The sequence below is a fragment of the Trifolium pratense genome, linkage group LG7, assembly GCF_020283565.1.
Source record: "Trifolium pratense cultivar HEN17-A07 linkage group LG7, ARS_RC_1.1, whole genome shotgun sequence".
Taxonomy (NCBI): Eukaryota; Viridiplantae; Streptophyta; class Magnoliopsida; order Fabales; family Fabaceae; genus Trifolium; species Trifolium pratense.
The window spans coordinates 46,551,044-46,566,927 of record NC_060065.1 but is presented as its reverse complement, the minus strand read 5'-3'; the positions used below and the strand labels follow the sequence as shown (position 1 = coordinate 46,566,927).

At 33.6% G+C, this 15,884-nt stretch overlaps 3 protein-coding genes across 3 annotated transcripts; 2 read left to right on the top strand and 1 right to left on the bottom strand.

Moving 5' to 3' along the window:
- Nucleotides 1–1,559: 1,559 nt before the first annotated feature.
- LOC123898469 (uncharacterized protein At4g22758-like) lies at nt 1,560–2,915 on the top strand. Its single transcript, XM_045949438.1, has 2 exons — nt 1,560–2,166; nt 2,457–2,915. Exons 1-2 carry the CDS (start codon nt 1,800–1,802, stop codon nt 2,687–2,689), a joined length of 600 nt encoding a protein of 199 aa, XP_045805394.1. The 5' UTR covers nt 1,560–1,799; the 3' UTR covers nt 2,690–2,915.
- A 2,459-nt stretch (nt 2,916–5,374) lies between these two features.
- Nucleotides 5,375–8,827, top strand: LOC123899567 (histone deacetylase HDT1-like). Its single transcript, XM_045950733.1, has 9 exons — nt 5,375–5,520; nt 5,707–5,780; nt 5,890–6,113; nt 6,560–6,582; nt 6,683–6,936; nt 7,108–7,185; nt 7,293–7,383; nt 8,353–8,470; nt 8,555–8,827. Exons 1-9 carry the CDS (start codon nt 5,508–5,510, stop codon nt 8,613–8,615), a joined length of 936 nt encoding a protein of 311 aa, XP_045806689.1. The 5' UTR covers nt 5,375–5,507; the 3' UTR covers nt 8,616–8,827.
- A 4,004-nt stretch (nt 8,828–12,831) lies between these two features.
- Nucleotides 12,832–15,831, bottom strand: LOC123898548 (splicing factor U2af small subunit B-like). Its single transcript, XM_045949535.1, has 5 exons — nt 15,325–15,831; nt 15,140–15,221; nt 14,481–14,607; nt 13,927–14,387; nt 12,832–13,083 (listed from the first exon to the last, which is right to left on the bottom strand). The coding sequence occupies exons 1-4, from the start codon at nt 15,646–15,648 to the stop codon at nt 13,943–13,945; spliced, it is 978 nt and encodes a 325-aa protein (XP_045805491.1). The 5' UTR covers nt 15,649–15,831; the 3' UTR covers nt 12,832–13,083; nt 13,927–13,942.
- Nucleotides 15,832–15,884: the final 53 nt, after the last annotated feature.

Here is a 15,884-nt window from a genome sequence, read left to right as displayed (position 1 = left end):
ATTGTCTGTTATAATTCAATTCGTCGTGTATTAAACTATTTTGTATATCAGGAACTAATGATGTGTATGCTCTAGGCATTGGAGGATAATCTTTTAAACTCTTCCATCAACTACGTAACATCATCTCAATATCTGCTAGTGCATATTGCATCAATTGATCATCGGTTAATATTAAATCTGCAATGTTAAAATCAAAATAATGAATGTGATTAGTGACATGACTATGGTTGTGTTTGGTTGTATTGCAAAAAAAATTGATTTAGCAAAATTGGGTTTGATAGATTTGATTTTGGTTAAATGTGAGTTAAACAGAATTGATTTATGTTTGGATACATTAATTTAAAAATAAAGGGTATTTATAAAAAAATATCAATTCTTTTTCCTTTTTTTTTTTGACAAAATTCTTTTTCCAATTTTAAAAAACAACAATTTAATAAACTGCATAATAAATAATTTAAAAAGTGATATAAGCAAGGTTACATGAGACACTGAAATGTGAAAGATATATTTTTTTTAATAGATTTCAATATTGTTGAAGGTGTTATAATATGAGAATATATATATATATATATATATATATAACTTTCAAAATCACACGTGATAATAATTTTCCAAATCTCACATGATAATTATTCTCTAAATTTATGATCGGGAGAAAAAAAATCATTGATCGGGAAAGACATAAAAATATTTCGTGATGAATAATATAGTTAACAATAATTTTGATATGATACACTTTTAAAATTAATGGTGCTTATCAATTATTGCACATAATTTTAATCACAATTCGTATATTTGCCATAGTGGTTGGAAATATTGCCTTGCACCGAATGTTTACAGGTTCGAATCCTAGTCAAGACAAAATTGTATTATTTTTTAATAAAAATTGCAAGATAAAATGGAGGGAAAACAGGGAAAACAAATTAGGGTTTAGGATTTGCTTGTGTATACAAGCTTATAATATAAAAGATTGTTATCTAAGTAATGTGCTATAAGCTAACTTATTGGTCTTCCCAATCATAACTCATATGAAATTTCAGAATTGGATCCTATACTGCCTGATGTTAAATCATTCCTCTTTTTCTTCATTTAATGGCTGATAGTTTACAAAAATTAAATTAATTAAAAGAAATTGTTTTGAAGAGAGAAAAAAACGTAAATAAACGGTTGAGATGATAAGGACCAAGGAGAGAAACCAAAACTTGTCCAAAGGAAGCATCCTAAATTTATTTTTATTTTTTTTTACAAATCCTAAATCCTAATTAAAATGTGTTTATTAAGCACAAAAATTTCAGAATTTCCTCCTCATTTATTTCTACACATGTCCCAATCAAACATACACATTTCACCCTATCTATCCCAAACCAAGTCATTGATGACCTCACACGTGTCGACCAGAATCTGGTAACCTAATCTCTCACAACCTCCCAATCCCAAATTTCCCCGCAAAACCCTCCCTTTACCGGCTATAACCGGTTAACCTATTTTCCCATCCTCATTCTTAAAAAAAAAAACAAAAAACAAAAAATCCCATTTTATTATTCATATAAATTCCCACAAACGAATCATATTCCATCTTCAAATTCAAACCCTTCATTCTTCGCTACTTTGGTTATATTTACGGTTATACCCTTCTGGTTATGATAGCTCTTGATCGGCGTAAACAACTCCGCCGAAGCTCCACCACAGCTCTCGGCTTTCCTTATCTCCGATATGTTCGCTACCGCCGTCTAAGATAACCAAAAACTTCCTTAAATTCCAATTTCACCCCTGTATATATACATATTTCCCTTTTTTCGATGCCAACTCCTAAAAATCATCAACGGAAAGAAAGGTTAGATCGAAGATCATCGTCTTTTCACGGTAACAACGTTATGTCAACCGCTACAATTCGTCGTCCGAAAACCGTTCCCGATCTTTTATCTTATCGGAATAACGCTGTTCCGGTATCGGAAGGTTTACCCAGACAGCCGCCGAAGTTGCTTTTGAAGGTGACGGTTCTTGGTAGCCTTGGTCCTGTTCAGATGTTGATGAAGCCGGAATCAACCGTCGGTGATCTGGTGGAAGCGGCTGTTAGGCAATATATTAGTGAAGGTCGCCGTCCAATTTTGCCTTCAAATGTTGCTTCCGATTTTGATCTTCACTATTCACAATTTAGCCTAGAAAGTGAGTATCCATAATCTCTATTATGATTTCCAATCATAATCTATGAAGGACGGACACCACATACGATAGAGACAGATACACCGATACCGATAATAATTTTGAAAAAAATGATCATCTATACTTTATGGTCTCCACACCGATAATAATATGAGAAAATAATATTATAATCTAAGTGTCTGATGTTGGGTGTCCGTGTTTCATAAATTGAAAGTTAATTTGATTTTAATAAACTTTATTTTGATTGATTTTCTTTGGTTTTGATTAATTTTTATTATTTTTGTTATGTGAAGGTTTGAACAGGGAGGAGAAAGTAGTGAAGCTTGGATCTAGAAACTTCTTTCTGTGTCCAAAGAACACTCCGCATGCAGCGGAGGGTATTCCTGGAATTACTAAAGAAGGTGGTGTAATGACGCCGCAGCCATTTCCAGCGTCGTGTGGTAAAGAGGTTGAAAAAGCGCGGCAATATGCCGGTGGTGGTGGGGGTGGTTTTGGTTGGTTCAAACTTATGCATTTCATGATGTAATTGATTGTTGGTTATGGTATGGTTAGTTATATTTGTTTAATATTTAATTAAGAAAATAAGTTATTTTAATTTTTGGTTGGTTGAAGAATGAATTGCCGTTACTTTGTAAAATACTAGGTTGGCAAGTATAGGGATAAGGTTTGAGAAAATTGTAAAAATTTGGATATATGTGGTTTTTAACACATATACTTGATGATATTGATGTGAAAATCTTAAAGCTGTTAAATTTGGTGTAGTTTTCTGTCTTTTTTAATGTTTTTTATGTTTTGGTTACAAATTTATCTTTTTGGTTTTCCTCTATGGCAAGGAATTCTTCATTTAACAAACTATGCTATTATTCTAATCATGTAACGACAACTCTTGTTTTTAAATTTAGTTATGCGTGTTGATATTTTCGAAATAACGACGAAAGTTATGAGTGGCACAATTAGGCCATTTTTTATTTGGGAATGAGTGGCATGAGGGGATGTATAGTGGAATAATCTAAAAAAAAAAAAATTGGTAGAGGAGTTTTCAAGATAAAAAATAAGAGAAAATCATTTAAATTTATATGTTAGATCAACATGGGACAAAAACAACAATTGGGATGAAAATACATTTACATGTTATATCTTGGTTTGAGGAAGCTCGATGCCATAATCGGAAGCTCAATGCTATGATCAAGCTTGTTTGTATTCTTGTGTTGGGTTGGAAGTTGTTTGTTGGTGCGAAGTTCTTTGAGGAAAATACAATTGTAGCGATTTATGTGGAGATGTTGTTACTCAAGCTACAAACTCTAATTTGTGGAAGAAAATTGTTCGTTTGATATTGAAGTTGTATGATTATTGATATTGAGAAATTGGTGTTGGACGTGATGTGGTTGCTTAGCATAATGTGTGGACGGGATGTTGGATTGCGCGTCTCTGAACAGAATGTTAATGTTCCAACCGAGTTGTATGATGTCAAGTTGTGGATGATGAAGGAAATTGGAAATGGAGCTTGCTTTGTCATTGGCTACGTGAGAGTATTTTAAGAAAAAGGCATGCTATTTTGCCTCCTAGTGATGATAATGTTAGTGATATGTAGGCGTGCACAGGGACCAATTTTCTGTTGCTGTTAACAGGTTTAATACAATTAAGATGGATGATATATGGATGTGTGTTTGGAATTTAAGTATTGCAGCTATTAAGCAGATTATCTTATTAGATTGTACCCATATGTTAAGAATTTTGCAGCTTATGCATTTGTTAGAGTTGCTAGTAACTATAGCTCTAAATCTTGGGTGAGAGTTCTCACCCTGTATCTCTGTATTGAATAACTTTTTTTTTTTCAGCCGATCAACACAAATTGATACTATTAATATACCATTTTTTTGCATAGCTTATTTGAACATGTATTTTACTTTAAATTTAAATAAATTGTGCCAAATGCAAGTAGTATAATTGCTAAAATTTTACCTTGTAAATAAATGAGTGTCTCGGGTTCGAATTATAACCCCTGTATATATAATGTGATATCTTTACCAACTAAGTTAACCTTTGATTTGTTTATTCTTACATATTGAAAATCTTCATTTACTTAAGCAACCTCTATTACCTTTGTAAATGGGTAACAACAGAAATTCCAAGTGCAGCTGGGCAAGTGTTGAAGCCAATATTAGTTATTCAAAATAAGAGAAAATGTGATGTCTATATTGTGCTCATTCTAAATAACAATGACTCTTCATTAGTTTTGCAACTCATTCAACCTTACAAAACTGATTTGTAAAGTATAAATTGTTTATACTTTATAAACACATGTTCAGGTTATCTCGCAATTAATTAATATTGGATTAGAGTTAATCACAACAACTAGAGATAGACATGTACTTAGTGGGACTAGAGTTGACAAAATATACACAATAAAAGAAATATGGTGAATCACTTGAGTTTTTTAGTTGGAATGCATTCAAGTAACCGACTTGAAACTTCTTAACACACTCTCTCTTGTTCAGCATTGTTGAGTTTGGGGCACAGATATAAATAGTGGATTGTCCGATCTGTAACATAATAGTTGACGGTCCAACGAATCATAGATGAGACTCTGATACTATCTTAGAATTGAGAGTTCGCCTAACTCAACCTCACTTGCGGGGCCCCATTTAAAGCCAAAGTTTTTTTGCTATGTATGGACTAGTCCACCAAAAATATGACCCGTTCAAATTTATTGTGGTTTACTTTGAACTGGTTTTTGGATATCTAAATTACAAACTATAATTTTTTTTTACTAAATATACTATAAAGACAAAGTAGACTAATTCTGTATTTGAACAAGACTTTATTTACCTCACAGCCGAATTCTAAATTACCAGAACCCCTTCCTTTGACATACTTAAAAATATTTCACTTAAATATATACACACTTTAACAATTAAGAATCTGGAAGAAACTTAAAATACACAAAATAGTTTTTCCAGAAATATTTTATCAATTCTTAAAAAAAAAGAAATATTTTATTAACGTTAAATAATTGTTTTAAAAGTAGCTTTTATGTCAAAAATATTTTAAAGAATGCAAACAGCTTTTACTTTATTTTTAAAGTTATATTTTTTAACTTTAAGCTAAAAATAACTTATAGGTTGAAAAAAAGTCAGGCCAAAAGCAATCAACCAGAAAAAAAGTGCTTATATGACCTAATATTATTTTTACAAAACGTTTCCAAAACCCTAGTTTGCAATAACATTCCTGTTCAACCGCTATATATAATCCCCAAAACCCTTCATTTCCATTTCCTCTCTCCCATTTCGCTGAACTCTCACCATCCAAAACCCTAGCTACCGCGCATACTCTCTCTGTTTACAATGGAGTTTTGGGGTAAACCTTCTCTTCTCCTTTCACCTCTTAGTATCACCATTGATCTGTTTATTCTTGTTGTTTTGATTCGAACTTTTTCCTGTTATAATCGCTTTTGATTTTTGAGTTTTTGTTATGTATTGATATGTGTTTATATGAAATTTCAACTTTGAAGATTATGCTTAAATAGTTGATTTTGTGTTTTAGGTGCTGAAGTTAAGGTTGGAGAAACCCTTAAGATTGACCCATTGGAATATGATGCTTGCATTCATCTATCACAGGTTAGGGTTTGTTGTTGTTTTATTCTATTTTATGATTTATTATGATTATGATTATGATTATGATTGTGTTGTTGTTGTTTTACTGAATTTCTTATTGGTTATTGTTTAGGCTGCATTAGGTGAATCTAAGAAAGACAAAGCAAATGAATCTGTGGTTCTTTCTGTCAAAGTTGGTGAACAGAAGCTAGTTGTGGGAACCCTTCTTAAGGACAAAATCCCTCAGATATCTCTTGAATTGGTTTTGGACAAGGAGTTTGAGCTTTCTCATAATTCCAAAACTACTAGTGTCCATTTCTGTGGATACAGAGCCCTTTACCCTGAAAATGATGAAGAATATCCTTGATCATTTATTTATATTTTTGCTTGAAATTTTTATGGTTTAATATTTTTATATCTCAATTGTCATGTTGTTTAACCTCTTAAGTTTTACTGTATGATTCTACCTTAGATTTTCATTGAAATCATGTTTTTATTAGAAGTTTAGAGAATAGAGTATTATGTTGGTATTCTAAGTGTTTGAGCGTTGTCTAAATGTGAAGTTAACGTTGTAGTAGCTCAAATTTTATCTTGATATCATCATCTATATAATAGTTTAATGTCTTCATTGACATCATCTTAGTTATTGTTTTTTTTTTTTAAAAAAAATTTATTGTATAGAATATTATGTTGGTATTTAACTGTTTAAGTGTTGTCTAAATGCATAGTTAATGTTGTAATAGCAGTCATATTGTATCACCATCGATTTTTGTCCTTAACCATTGATGTGTTTCTGCCTGCACTAGCGAGGAAGATGATTTTGCTGGTGAGGCTTCAAACTTTCTCATAAAATTGTTATTATGTTAGATTGGATTTTAATTTTGTTGGATGCTAAGACATTGTTGAATTGTCTTTGTTCTGAACAGATAGTGATGAGGAAGAGATCCCATTGGCTATTGCAGAGACAAAAGCAGAGGACAAGAAGGTTGCTGAACCTAAAAAAGCTGATGTCAAGAGTACTCATCCTGCCAAGAATGCTGCACCTGCTAAACCTGAACCTAAGAAATCTGCACCTGCGAAACCAACTAAACAAGTTAAGGTTGTTGATCCTAAAGAAGATTCTGAAGATGACGATGACACTGATGAAGATGATGAAATTGGAAGCTCTGATGATGATGAGGTATTTGGTCAATGTTTCGTTTAGTTTTGCATGTTACTCATGTATAAGTCTCGTGTATAAGTCGTCTGTTAAATGTCTCTAAATGTTTTGATTTTATTTTGTTACAAAATGTCTTGATTAATGCTTGCCAATCTCATGATTTTTTAATTGTTTTGATGATTATATTTGTAGATGGAGGATGCTGACAGTGATGAAGTAGATGAGGATGACAGCGACGAAGAGGATGAGGAAGAGACTCCTGTGAAAAAGGTACCTACACATTGTTTCTCTTTCATTTGTTGTTATAATACTTATTATCTTTATGATAGTGAGTTGAGAAAATTTGTTCATCTTTTATTTTTTTTTTGGTTTTCAAGGTGGAGCAGGGAAAGAAGAGGGCCAATGAATCTGCTTCTAAAACTCCAGTTCCTCCCAAGAAATCAAAAAATGCCACTCCTGAAAAGACTGGTGAGTCTAAGTTGTAACATTGTAATGAACTTCTTAATATCTGTTTACAATTTTTGTCTAGTTGGACAAGTATATGTTTCTTTGTTTCTTGATTCACTACTTGATTTATTTTCACATTGTCTTATATTAATGTTTTGTCAAACGACCACCCGCCTATATTCTTTAGTATGCTGTTTTGTTTGAATATTGCATGAAAATTTGAAGTTAGATTTATTTTGACATTCTCTTTCATTAGTTTTGTTAACTGGTCATGGATATACCTTTAGTATGCTGTTTTGTATGGACATTACATGTCAATGCTTAAGTTGAAGTTTGTTTGCATCATTCATTTTTCACATATCTTTCTACTTTACCTAAATAATAATAGTATGCTCTTTCCTTTGTTTCTTGATTCAGTGCTTGATTCCTTAGCATGCTGTTTTGTTTGGATATTGCATGTCAATGCTTAAGTTGAAGTTAGGTTTATTTCACATTCTCTTGCCTTATTGGTTTATTAACTGATCATGGAGATGAACTTAGCATGCTGTTTTGTTTGAATATTGCATGTCAATGCTTAAGTTGAATTTAGATTTGTTTTCAGTTTTCACATTCTTATGCATTATTGTTTTATTATCTGATCATGGATATACACCTAGCATGCTGTTTTGTTAGAATATTGCATTTCAATGCTTAAGTCGAAGATTGATTTGTTTTCACATTCTCTCTTGCATTATGGTTTTATTAACTGATCATGGATATGAACTTAGCATGCTGTTTTGTCTGAATATTGCATTTCGATGCTTAAGTTGAATTTAGATTTGTTTTCACATTCTCTTGCATTATTGTTTTATTATCTGATCACGGATATACCCTTAGCATTCTGTTATGTTTGAATATATTGTCAATGCTTAAGTTGAAGTTTGTTTGCATCATTCATTTTTCATATATCTTTCTACTTTACATAAATAATCTGTGCTTAAATTGTGTCAGATGGTAAGAAAGCTGTACATACAGCAACTCCTCACCCTAAGAAGGGAGGAAAGACCCCCACCACAGATGCCAAAAGCCCCAAATCTGGAGGACAACTATCCTGTGGTAGCTGCAGCAAGTAAGATTTTTAACCAAAACACATGACATATATTTGTTACTCATTCTTTGTTTGTGATTGATTGATTTTTTTATTTATTATTAGGACATTCAACTCTGAAACTGGGCTGCAACAACACAGCAAAGCCAAGCATGGTGCTCAGTAATTTTGCTTGATATTTTAGGTTTAAACTAATGCATGATTGTTTATCGTATGTATTTCGTCGAGTATCCTAAGGATGTTAGGTGTATTTATCCTTGTTTTTTGATCTGGTAAACCTGAGGAAGTTTTGTGGCGATGACATGTTTTGGAAGTGGTTTTACTTTGCTGGATACATTTGATTATTGCCTAAATTTATTTAAGATTTTCTACTGGTTATTGGTCTTGATTTTTAGTTTAATCTATTGAGTTATATGTTCGTTAGAATTATTATTTTTGTATGGAATGAAGTTATTTTTCATCCTTAGATACAACTTTCTATTAAAGCGCATATTTTTATTTTTGAACTTGTTTTTATTATTTTGAATCTATCGACAATTTATTTAGAAGAGTTACTTGAGTTGCTATACCACTAAGCATGTTTGGAATACTAGACTGGTTTTTAGAAATTTGTTGCAATTTTATGGGGTAAATACATCTTAACTTTGTTTAATCGAACTTTTAAAATTGAAATTCGTGTTTAGGATTGTGTGTTGGGACCCGGATTCCGTGCAGTCACCTTTTTGGTGCAGTCATGCATTCAGGCCATCTACAGCCGTCTGATAAAGATCATACGGTTATGATTTAAAAACTTATTTATTGATTGCATTTGTTTAAGCCGTCCGATTACGATCGGACGGCTATAAAACGACTGCATGGAAAAATGACTGCACCAGATCCAATTCCTTGTGTGTTGAAGTCATTTTGCCATGTAAAAATGAAAAACAAATACTACTATTTATCTGTGATTGATTTGAGTTTCTTTGGAATTTTTAATTTGTTTACTTTTTGATTAAATGGATGTTTAAATTCGGAACATGATTGTGTGATATATAATATATTCGATACAAAGGACTATTGTTTTCCTTCAAATATTTTTTTTTGTCTATAACACCATGGATAATTATAAATTTTACCATATGGCGCCACTTATCATGTTATGTAACATCAACCAAAATTAACTATAACTTTTTATTGATTTGTTTATGAAAGTTAATTACGAACGAAAGAATTAGAGAGAAAATTTTGGTTCAGCCGAAACATTTCTAACAAGTATTTTTTATCTATGAGCAAATTATGTTTGTTCAATGATGGAATTGATTTTGTAGTTTAGAATAGTAACGAGATTTGGAGAGATAAATAATTAAAAAAATTCTTTTCGCTCCCTGATCTTCTAAAGCGTCCTCTAAAATTTCAAATTTATTTCCTTGTAGATAAGTAGCGAGTGTATATATATATAGTAAAAACGGGTAAAAAAAATAGTTAGGTACCTAAGTAGTAAATTGAGTTTGCTACCCAAGTACCGAACCTTTTAAAATTATACTCGTGTGTGTGATTAGTCGACACAACCACTCAAGTGGACAATCAAAACATAGTATTGGATGGTAGCCAATTTTTTTTAAGGTTCACTAGTTAAAGTGTAAATTGGGTTCACATTCTGACTGTGCAACAAACCAAAAGTCATTTTTGTGGGTAATAATGTCCCACATCCGGTGTGTGGCCACTAGGCCACCTCCGCAACGGCAAACATCCCACGTCAGAAACTGCATAAAATTATTTTGGCCATGTTCATTAATAATCTACCGACAAAAAAATTAAAATTTTTGAACCTGAGATCCCAATCTACTTTAGTTATAATGAAAAATCTGACGTTAAATATTCTTCAACGGTGTATTTCTAGCTAGGGATGAAAATTTGACCCATACCTATGGACACCCGCAAAAAATACCCATAACGGGTAGGGTAAAAACCCGCATTTTGGGTAAAAACTGCAAGTATGAGGATGGGTACTATAGTACCATACCCATACTCTACCCATTACCATCCCTATTTCTAGCAACTTCCCAATCAATATTTACAGAGCAAACCGAGACTCTACTTTGATGGATAAATAGTGTATTGGTAAAGTGGTGCTAAAATTATTTCACACACTAATAGTTGCAATGCTCGTCATAGTATTAGTAACAACAATGACGACAATCGCAACCACCTCATCCATAATTTAAAATCATGTAGCTTAGTGTTTATTAAAACTTCCAAATAGTCATAATTATATATTAGAGAGGGAGGGAGGGAGGGAGGGGGAGAGAGAGAGAGAGAGATATTTCTTATTCCGACAAAATGCTATGAACTCAAAACCATGCTCTTAGGTGGAAACAAACTGATTGGTATAATACCTAGCCAAATGCTTCCTGAAACAGTTGAAGACTATAGCAGTTCATGTCAACAAATTGTCGGGTACAATAATATAAAATCATTGATGTGGCTGATCCTAAAAACTTAAGTTGTTGGGATAATCGGTTATTTGACATGGTATCAGAGCCTCTTGCATGAGAGGACGTGTTAGAAATAATATAAAACCATTAATGTGACCGATCATAAAAACTTAAGCTTTTGGGATAATCGGTTATCTGACACATTTCTTTCTTGTATTTATAATATGTCATCTCTTACTGCCATCTCAATTTCATCTAATCAATTTAGTGGCTCTCTTCCACCCAATTGAGATGACATATTATAAAGACAAAGAAAGAAATATACCCGACAATTTGTTGACATGAACTTCTATAGTCTTCAACTGTTTCAGGAAGCATATTTCTTGTGGAATATTTCCCACCAAGTTATTGTCACCAAATTGAAAAAAATGCCTTTATAATATGTCATCTCTTTCACACTCTCCTTAATCTCCAATATTTTTCAATTGGAGAAAATAATTTATCAGGTGTAATCCCGAATTCCATCTCAAATACTGCTACTTTGACATTTTTTTATATCAGTGCCAGTAGCGACTCCAGGAATGTTAGAGAGCCTGGACAAATTTTTGGAGATAATTTTATCAACCCAAATTTCGAATATAGAAATATTTAAACCCTGTTTTTCAATATTTAATTTTGAAAAGAATTTTTGAACAAGAAACAACAAGCAAGAGTATAGTCATGTTTCCAACATAATTAAGGCTTAACAAAATAAGAGGCTACACAAACTAGAAAAAACCATCAAAACATAGTCAAATAAGAGGGATGAAATATAACATACCAATAGCCACTACATAAAACTAGGAGACAAATTCCCTCTCCGAGACCTCTTTGCGGTGAAGGTTGTTATAATATCAACATCATCAAGTGACTTGAATATCTCCCGCTCGGTGTAACATATCATCAAGTCATTAAACCACACATCGTTGATCTTGTTGCGCAATTTAGTCTTAATAATCTTCATTGCGGAAAAAGCTCTTTCAACGGATGTTGTCGACACTGGTAATATCAAAGCCAACTCAATAAGCAAAGCCAATATAGAGGAATAAAGAGTTTCACTCATGATGGTGGGTTTACCGTTAAACTAAAACGGTGAAAATTACGGCGACGACGGCGAAATGGATAGAGAGGGTGACAGCGAGCGGTGGTACTAACAAAGAGAGGTGATGGCGGAGAATGGTGTTCAGACACACAGAGAGTTGATATCAAAGGCTAGTTGCAAGGAGATGACGGCGGTGAATGATTACCAAGGAATCTGATCAGTGGAACTGTGTAAGGGAAGAAGAGGAAGAGGGACGGAGTTTAGGTGTTTCTCTTTTTTTTTTTTTTTAACCTGAACCGTTGATTTGTTTTATTGCCACATGTCACAGATCTAGTCAACTAACGGAGGAAAAGGAGGATACATTAATGGAGCTGATCTCAACTCCATCCGATCATACACATACAATTTGTCCCATTGCATAACATGATGTTGCTGATGAAATTTGCTAGCATTTTGCGAGTGCCCTTCGTTATTGCCATTAGAGTAATGTTATTGGAACAACTTTGATTGACAACTTTTCAGGACAACTTTATTTTTTGTTAAGCTCACGAGACAGAATAAGGACTAGTTTACTAGGCTAATTTTGTTGTCGTGACGATACCTTTCCAATTTTCGTCATCAAGTAACAGCATGTACGTGTGTGACAGTCTTGGGAAAGCAAAGTAATTATTAATAAATATTTGTCTACGCTTCCAAATTAAAAATATTTGGAACATCTAATTCCCTAAGGTGGAAGTTATTTAAACAGCCTCCTAAGCATGATACCTAGTGAAACGTCTCCTAAATTAAAAGGGTTCAAGCAATCACTGATGCATAACATGTTTCGAAATATAGTCGCCCAACAAGGAAAATACTACATCAGCATTTAATTGAATGGAAAAAACATGCACTGTTAACGTTCAAATCTACCACCTCGCCTCAGTAACAATTTTACAAGAGAAATATAAAAATACCAAGTTCAATAGTCAGTCTCCGATAGGCATCTAAAGCTTACACAATAAGAAAGGATTCTAACATGCAGGAGAAAAATAAAATTAAAGTCATCTTTGTCCTCGCCAAGATGCTCAGCTCGCCAAGATCGACAAATTAATACATGATGAAAGATCCATTAAAACATCCTCCCAAAGCATAGGCTGAACCTGTACACAAATTTCACGGTAAACTGCAATTAAGTCAAGAGCTCGATTCTTAGAAGCAGGGATACCTGAACCTGCAAAACTCATAAACATGCAAGATAATAGTGCTTTTTCAATTTCAAAAGGGTTAAAACAGAGCCCATAGACAACAAAAACCACTATAAGAACTGTTGAAATTGGTCGTTCACTAGTCTTCACGTGTGATGGTGATCAGGGTCCCTGACTGTAAAAAAATAATGCATATGTCCAGCAAATGCAAATAAACCACATAACAAGCAAGCACACATTCTATTGAGTGTTAATAATTAGCTAATTGAAAAAGGGGACACTGCTATTTTTTCTGGAAAAAGGTCAATAAAGAACAGCAATTTTGAAAGAAGTAACATGTTATGTAAATCGAGGATAACTAAAAAACTTAGGGACAGCACGAAGGGATTAAGAACACTATTTCCAGATGAATCGCACATATGCATTGGAACCAAGAAAGAGCTCAGCTGTGCAGTACTTCTAATATATTTGATCACTGCGGATAGCCTACTAAAGAATGCAATGAAACTAGCCTTGTTGAGATCTATGCAGAAAATATGGTTAAAACTAGGGATGCAATTTGTGAATGTTGCATAAAATGATACAGGCATGCACATACAATCATACATCATGCATAAAAAAAGGAAAAATCCCAAGGGGGGAGGGGGGATATTCCACATCATGGAACAGTGTACCTGCACCACCTGCACAGCGGAAAATGGGTGGTGAGCTATACTTGTTCTGTGGGTGGTCTGTGCTAGAATTTAAACTGTTTGCCTATATCTATAGAACAACAAATAGGAGAGAGTGGATACAAACCAGTAAAATAGACAGATCAATATCCCTCCTGAGCAGATTGATGTTGCTGCTGATTCTCGTGAAATGTGCTAGCATTTTGAGAGTGCCCCCCGTTATTGCCATTATTGGTTTCCTCAGTATTAACCTTACTTGCTGGTTCTTTCTCTTCCCTCTCTCTGTTCCACTGCTCAATTCTCGCACGTCTCTCCTCACTACCATCCCTGACTGGACTGCGATTCCTCCTTCCAACAGGACTTTGACTGCGACTGGGACTCCTTCCCCTCCTCCTTCCAGGACTTGAAGTCCTGCGCCTCCTGCTATCACTGTCACGATGATATTCTCTATCTCTGTCCCTGTCATCATACTTACTGCTACGACTGCGATGAGACCGCTCCTCATAACTCCGATGCCTGTAAGGACTCCTGCTCCGGCTCCTGCTGTGCCTCTCATGGCGCTTTCCAAACAACTGGCGCCTCAATTCCCTGGACACAGTACATATTAAACAGTAACCAACACGTTTAGCTCAAAAACACCCAAACCACAAAAGGCTTATAAACCAATATCAAAAATATTACCTGCTAATCCTTTTCAAGTGCATGAAGTTGCAATAACCACCACGGTTGCAAGTATTCTCCTCATACTGCCTGCACGTAGCCTCGCGAAAGTCTGTCACTGGAGAGAAATCAACAATAATTGGCCTACCTGCAAACAAGTGAGCGAACAGTCAGATATTCAAACTTCACAAAAAATTGCAACCAAACAGATAATGAAACAGAATTGGACAATCCACAAATTCAATCCTATAACCATCTATCAAAAGGATTTGACTCCGAAAAATCAAATTCACAAATAAATTAAGTAATCTCAATCTTCGATGACAAAATCGCAAGTAGATAACATGTTCAAAACATGCATTAGTACACAACAAATTACAAATGTGTTGCAAACTTGCAATATCAACAGTTTTTCTCATCGACAATTAATATCAACAACAGTTGTTGACTTATATAAACTAAATCCCTATAAAATTATATACTCTATTATGCTAACTAGCCGAAAAAACACATACACACTAACAGTTTGCATTTGATTATCATCAATTATCAACATTTGAAAAAATGTATACATAATCACATTCATTAACCAAAAAACACACATAATAACTAACATTTAGCATCTAATACTCATCAATTATCAACATTCGATAAGACCACAAAAAATCGAGATAACAAACCAGCATAAAATCTTCCAGTAAGATTCTTAACAGCTTTTCCAGCATGTTCTTCCTCTCTAAACTGAACATACACATTACCAACCTGAAACAAAAAAAAAAATCAAATCCAAATTCAAATCATAACAGAATCAAAATCCAAAACCAAAATTGCAGAAACTTAGTAATTAATTATTAATCAATCATACCATATGATCAGCGAGATTATCACAAACATTAAGACTTTCAATATCACCATACTTAGACAATTCTTCAAACAAATCTTCATAAAATTCTTCAAAATGATCCTGAATCTTACGCGGATCAATCGGTTGACCATGAACATCAACACCAGGAGTAATCATATCAGGACGCTGATACATATTTGATAGCAAAATGGTAGGGCTTATACTTGGCTTTGTATGGAGTCGTGAACATCGATCGCCATGTCTACATGCTCCGATCTTGAAGTAAAATGGACAATTGACTCTGTCTTTTTCTGTGCCGAAAATTGAAGCTAAATGTTCCGCCATTGATGAATGAATGAGTTTCAGATTGTTGATTTGATTTGGTTTGGAGAAGAAAGGGATTTTTTTTGTGTGTGTTAGGGTTTGTGGATTTTGTAATGTTATTTGGGATTATTTTGATTTCGATTCGAAGTTTCTCAGTAGTTCTAGAATGTTCTGAAGGTAATACTGTAAATTCTATTAACTTGAATTTTAATGAGATAACCAAGAAGCTGGTTTGCCCGAGATGTTAAGGGGGAGAC

Bases quoted from the DNA above. Each gene is read 5' to 3' on its own strand.
- LOC123898469 (XM_045949438.1), top strand. From the start codon at position 1,800: ATGCCAACTCCTAAAAATCATCAACGGAAAGAAAGGTTAGATCGAAGA. The intron at 2,167-2,456 runs GTGAGTATCCAT...TGTTATGTGAAG, and splicing joins TTCACAATTTAGCCTAGAAA to GTTTGAACAGGGAGGAGAAA.
- LOC123899567 (XM_045950733.1), top strand. The intron at 6,114-6,559 runs ATATCCTTGATC...TTCTGCCTGCAC, and splicing joins TACCCTGAAAATGATGAAGA to TAGCGAGGAAGATGATTTTG. The intron at 8,471-8,554 runs GTAAGATTTTTA...ATTTATTATTAG, and splicing joins TCCTGTGGTAGCTGCAGCAA to GACATTCAACTCTGAAACTG.
- LOC123898548 (XM_045949535.1), bottom strand. From the start codon at position 15,648: ATGGCGGAACATTTAGCTTCAATTTTCGGCACAGAAAAAGACAGAGTC. The intron at 14,608-15,139 runs GTTTGTTATCTC...ACTTGTTTGCAG, and splicing joins TACTGGAAGATTTTATGCTG to GTAGGCCAATTATTGTTGAT. The intron at 14,388-14,480 runs GTAATATTTTTG...TACTGTGTCCAG, and splicing joins CACTTGAAAAGGATTAGCAG to GGAATTGAGGCGCCAGTTGT.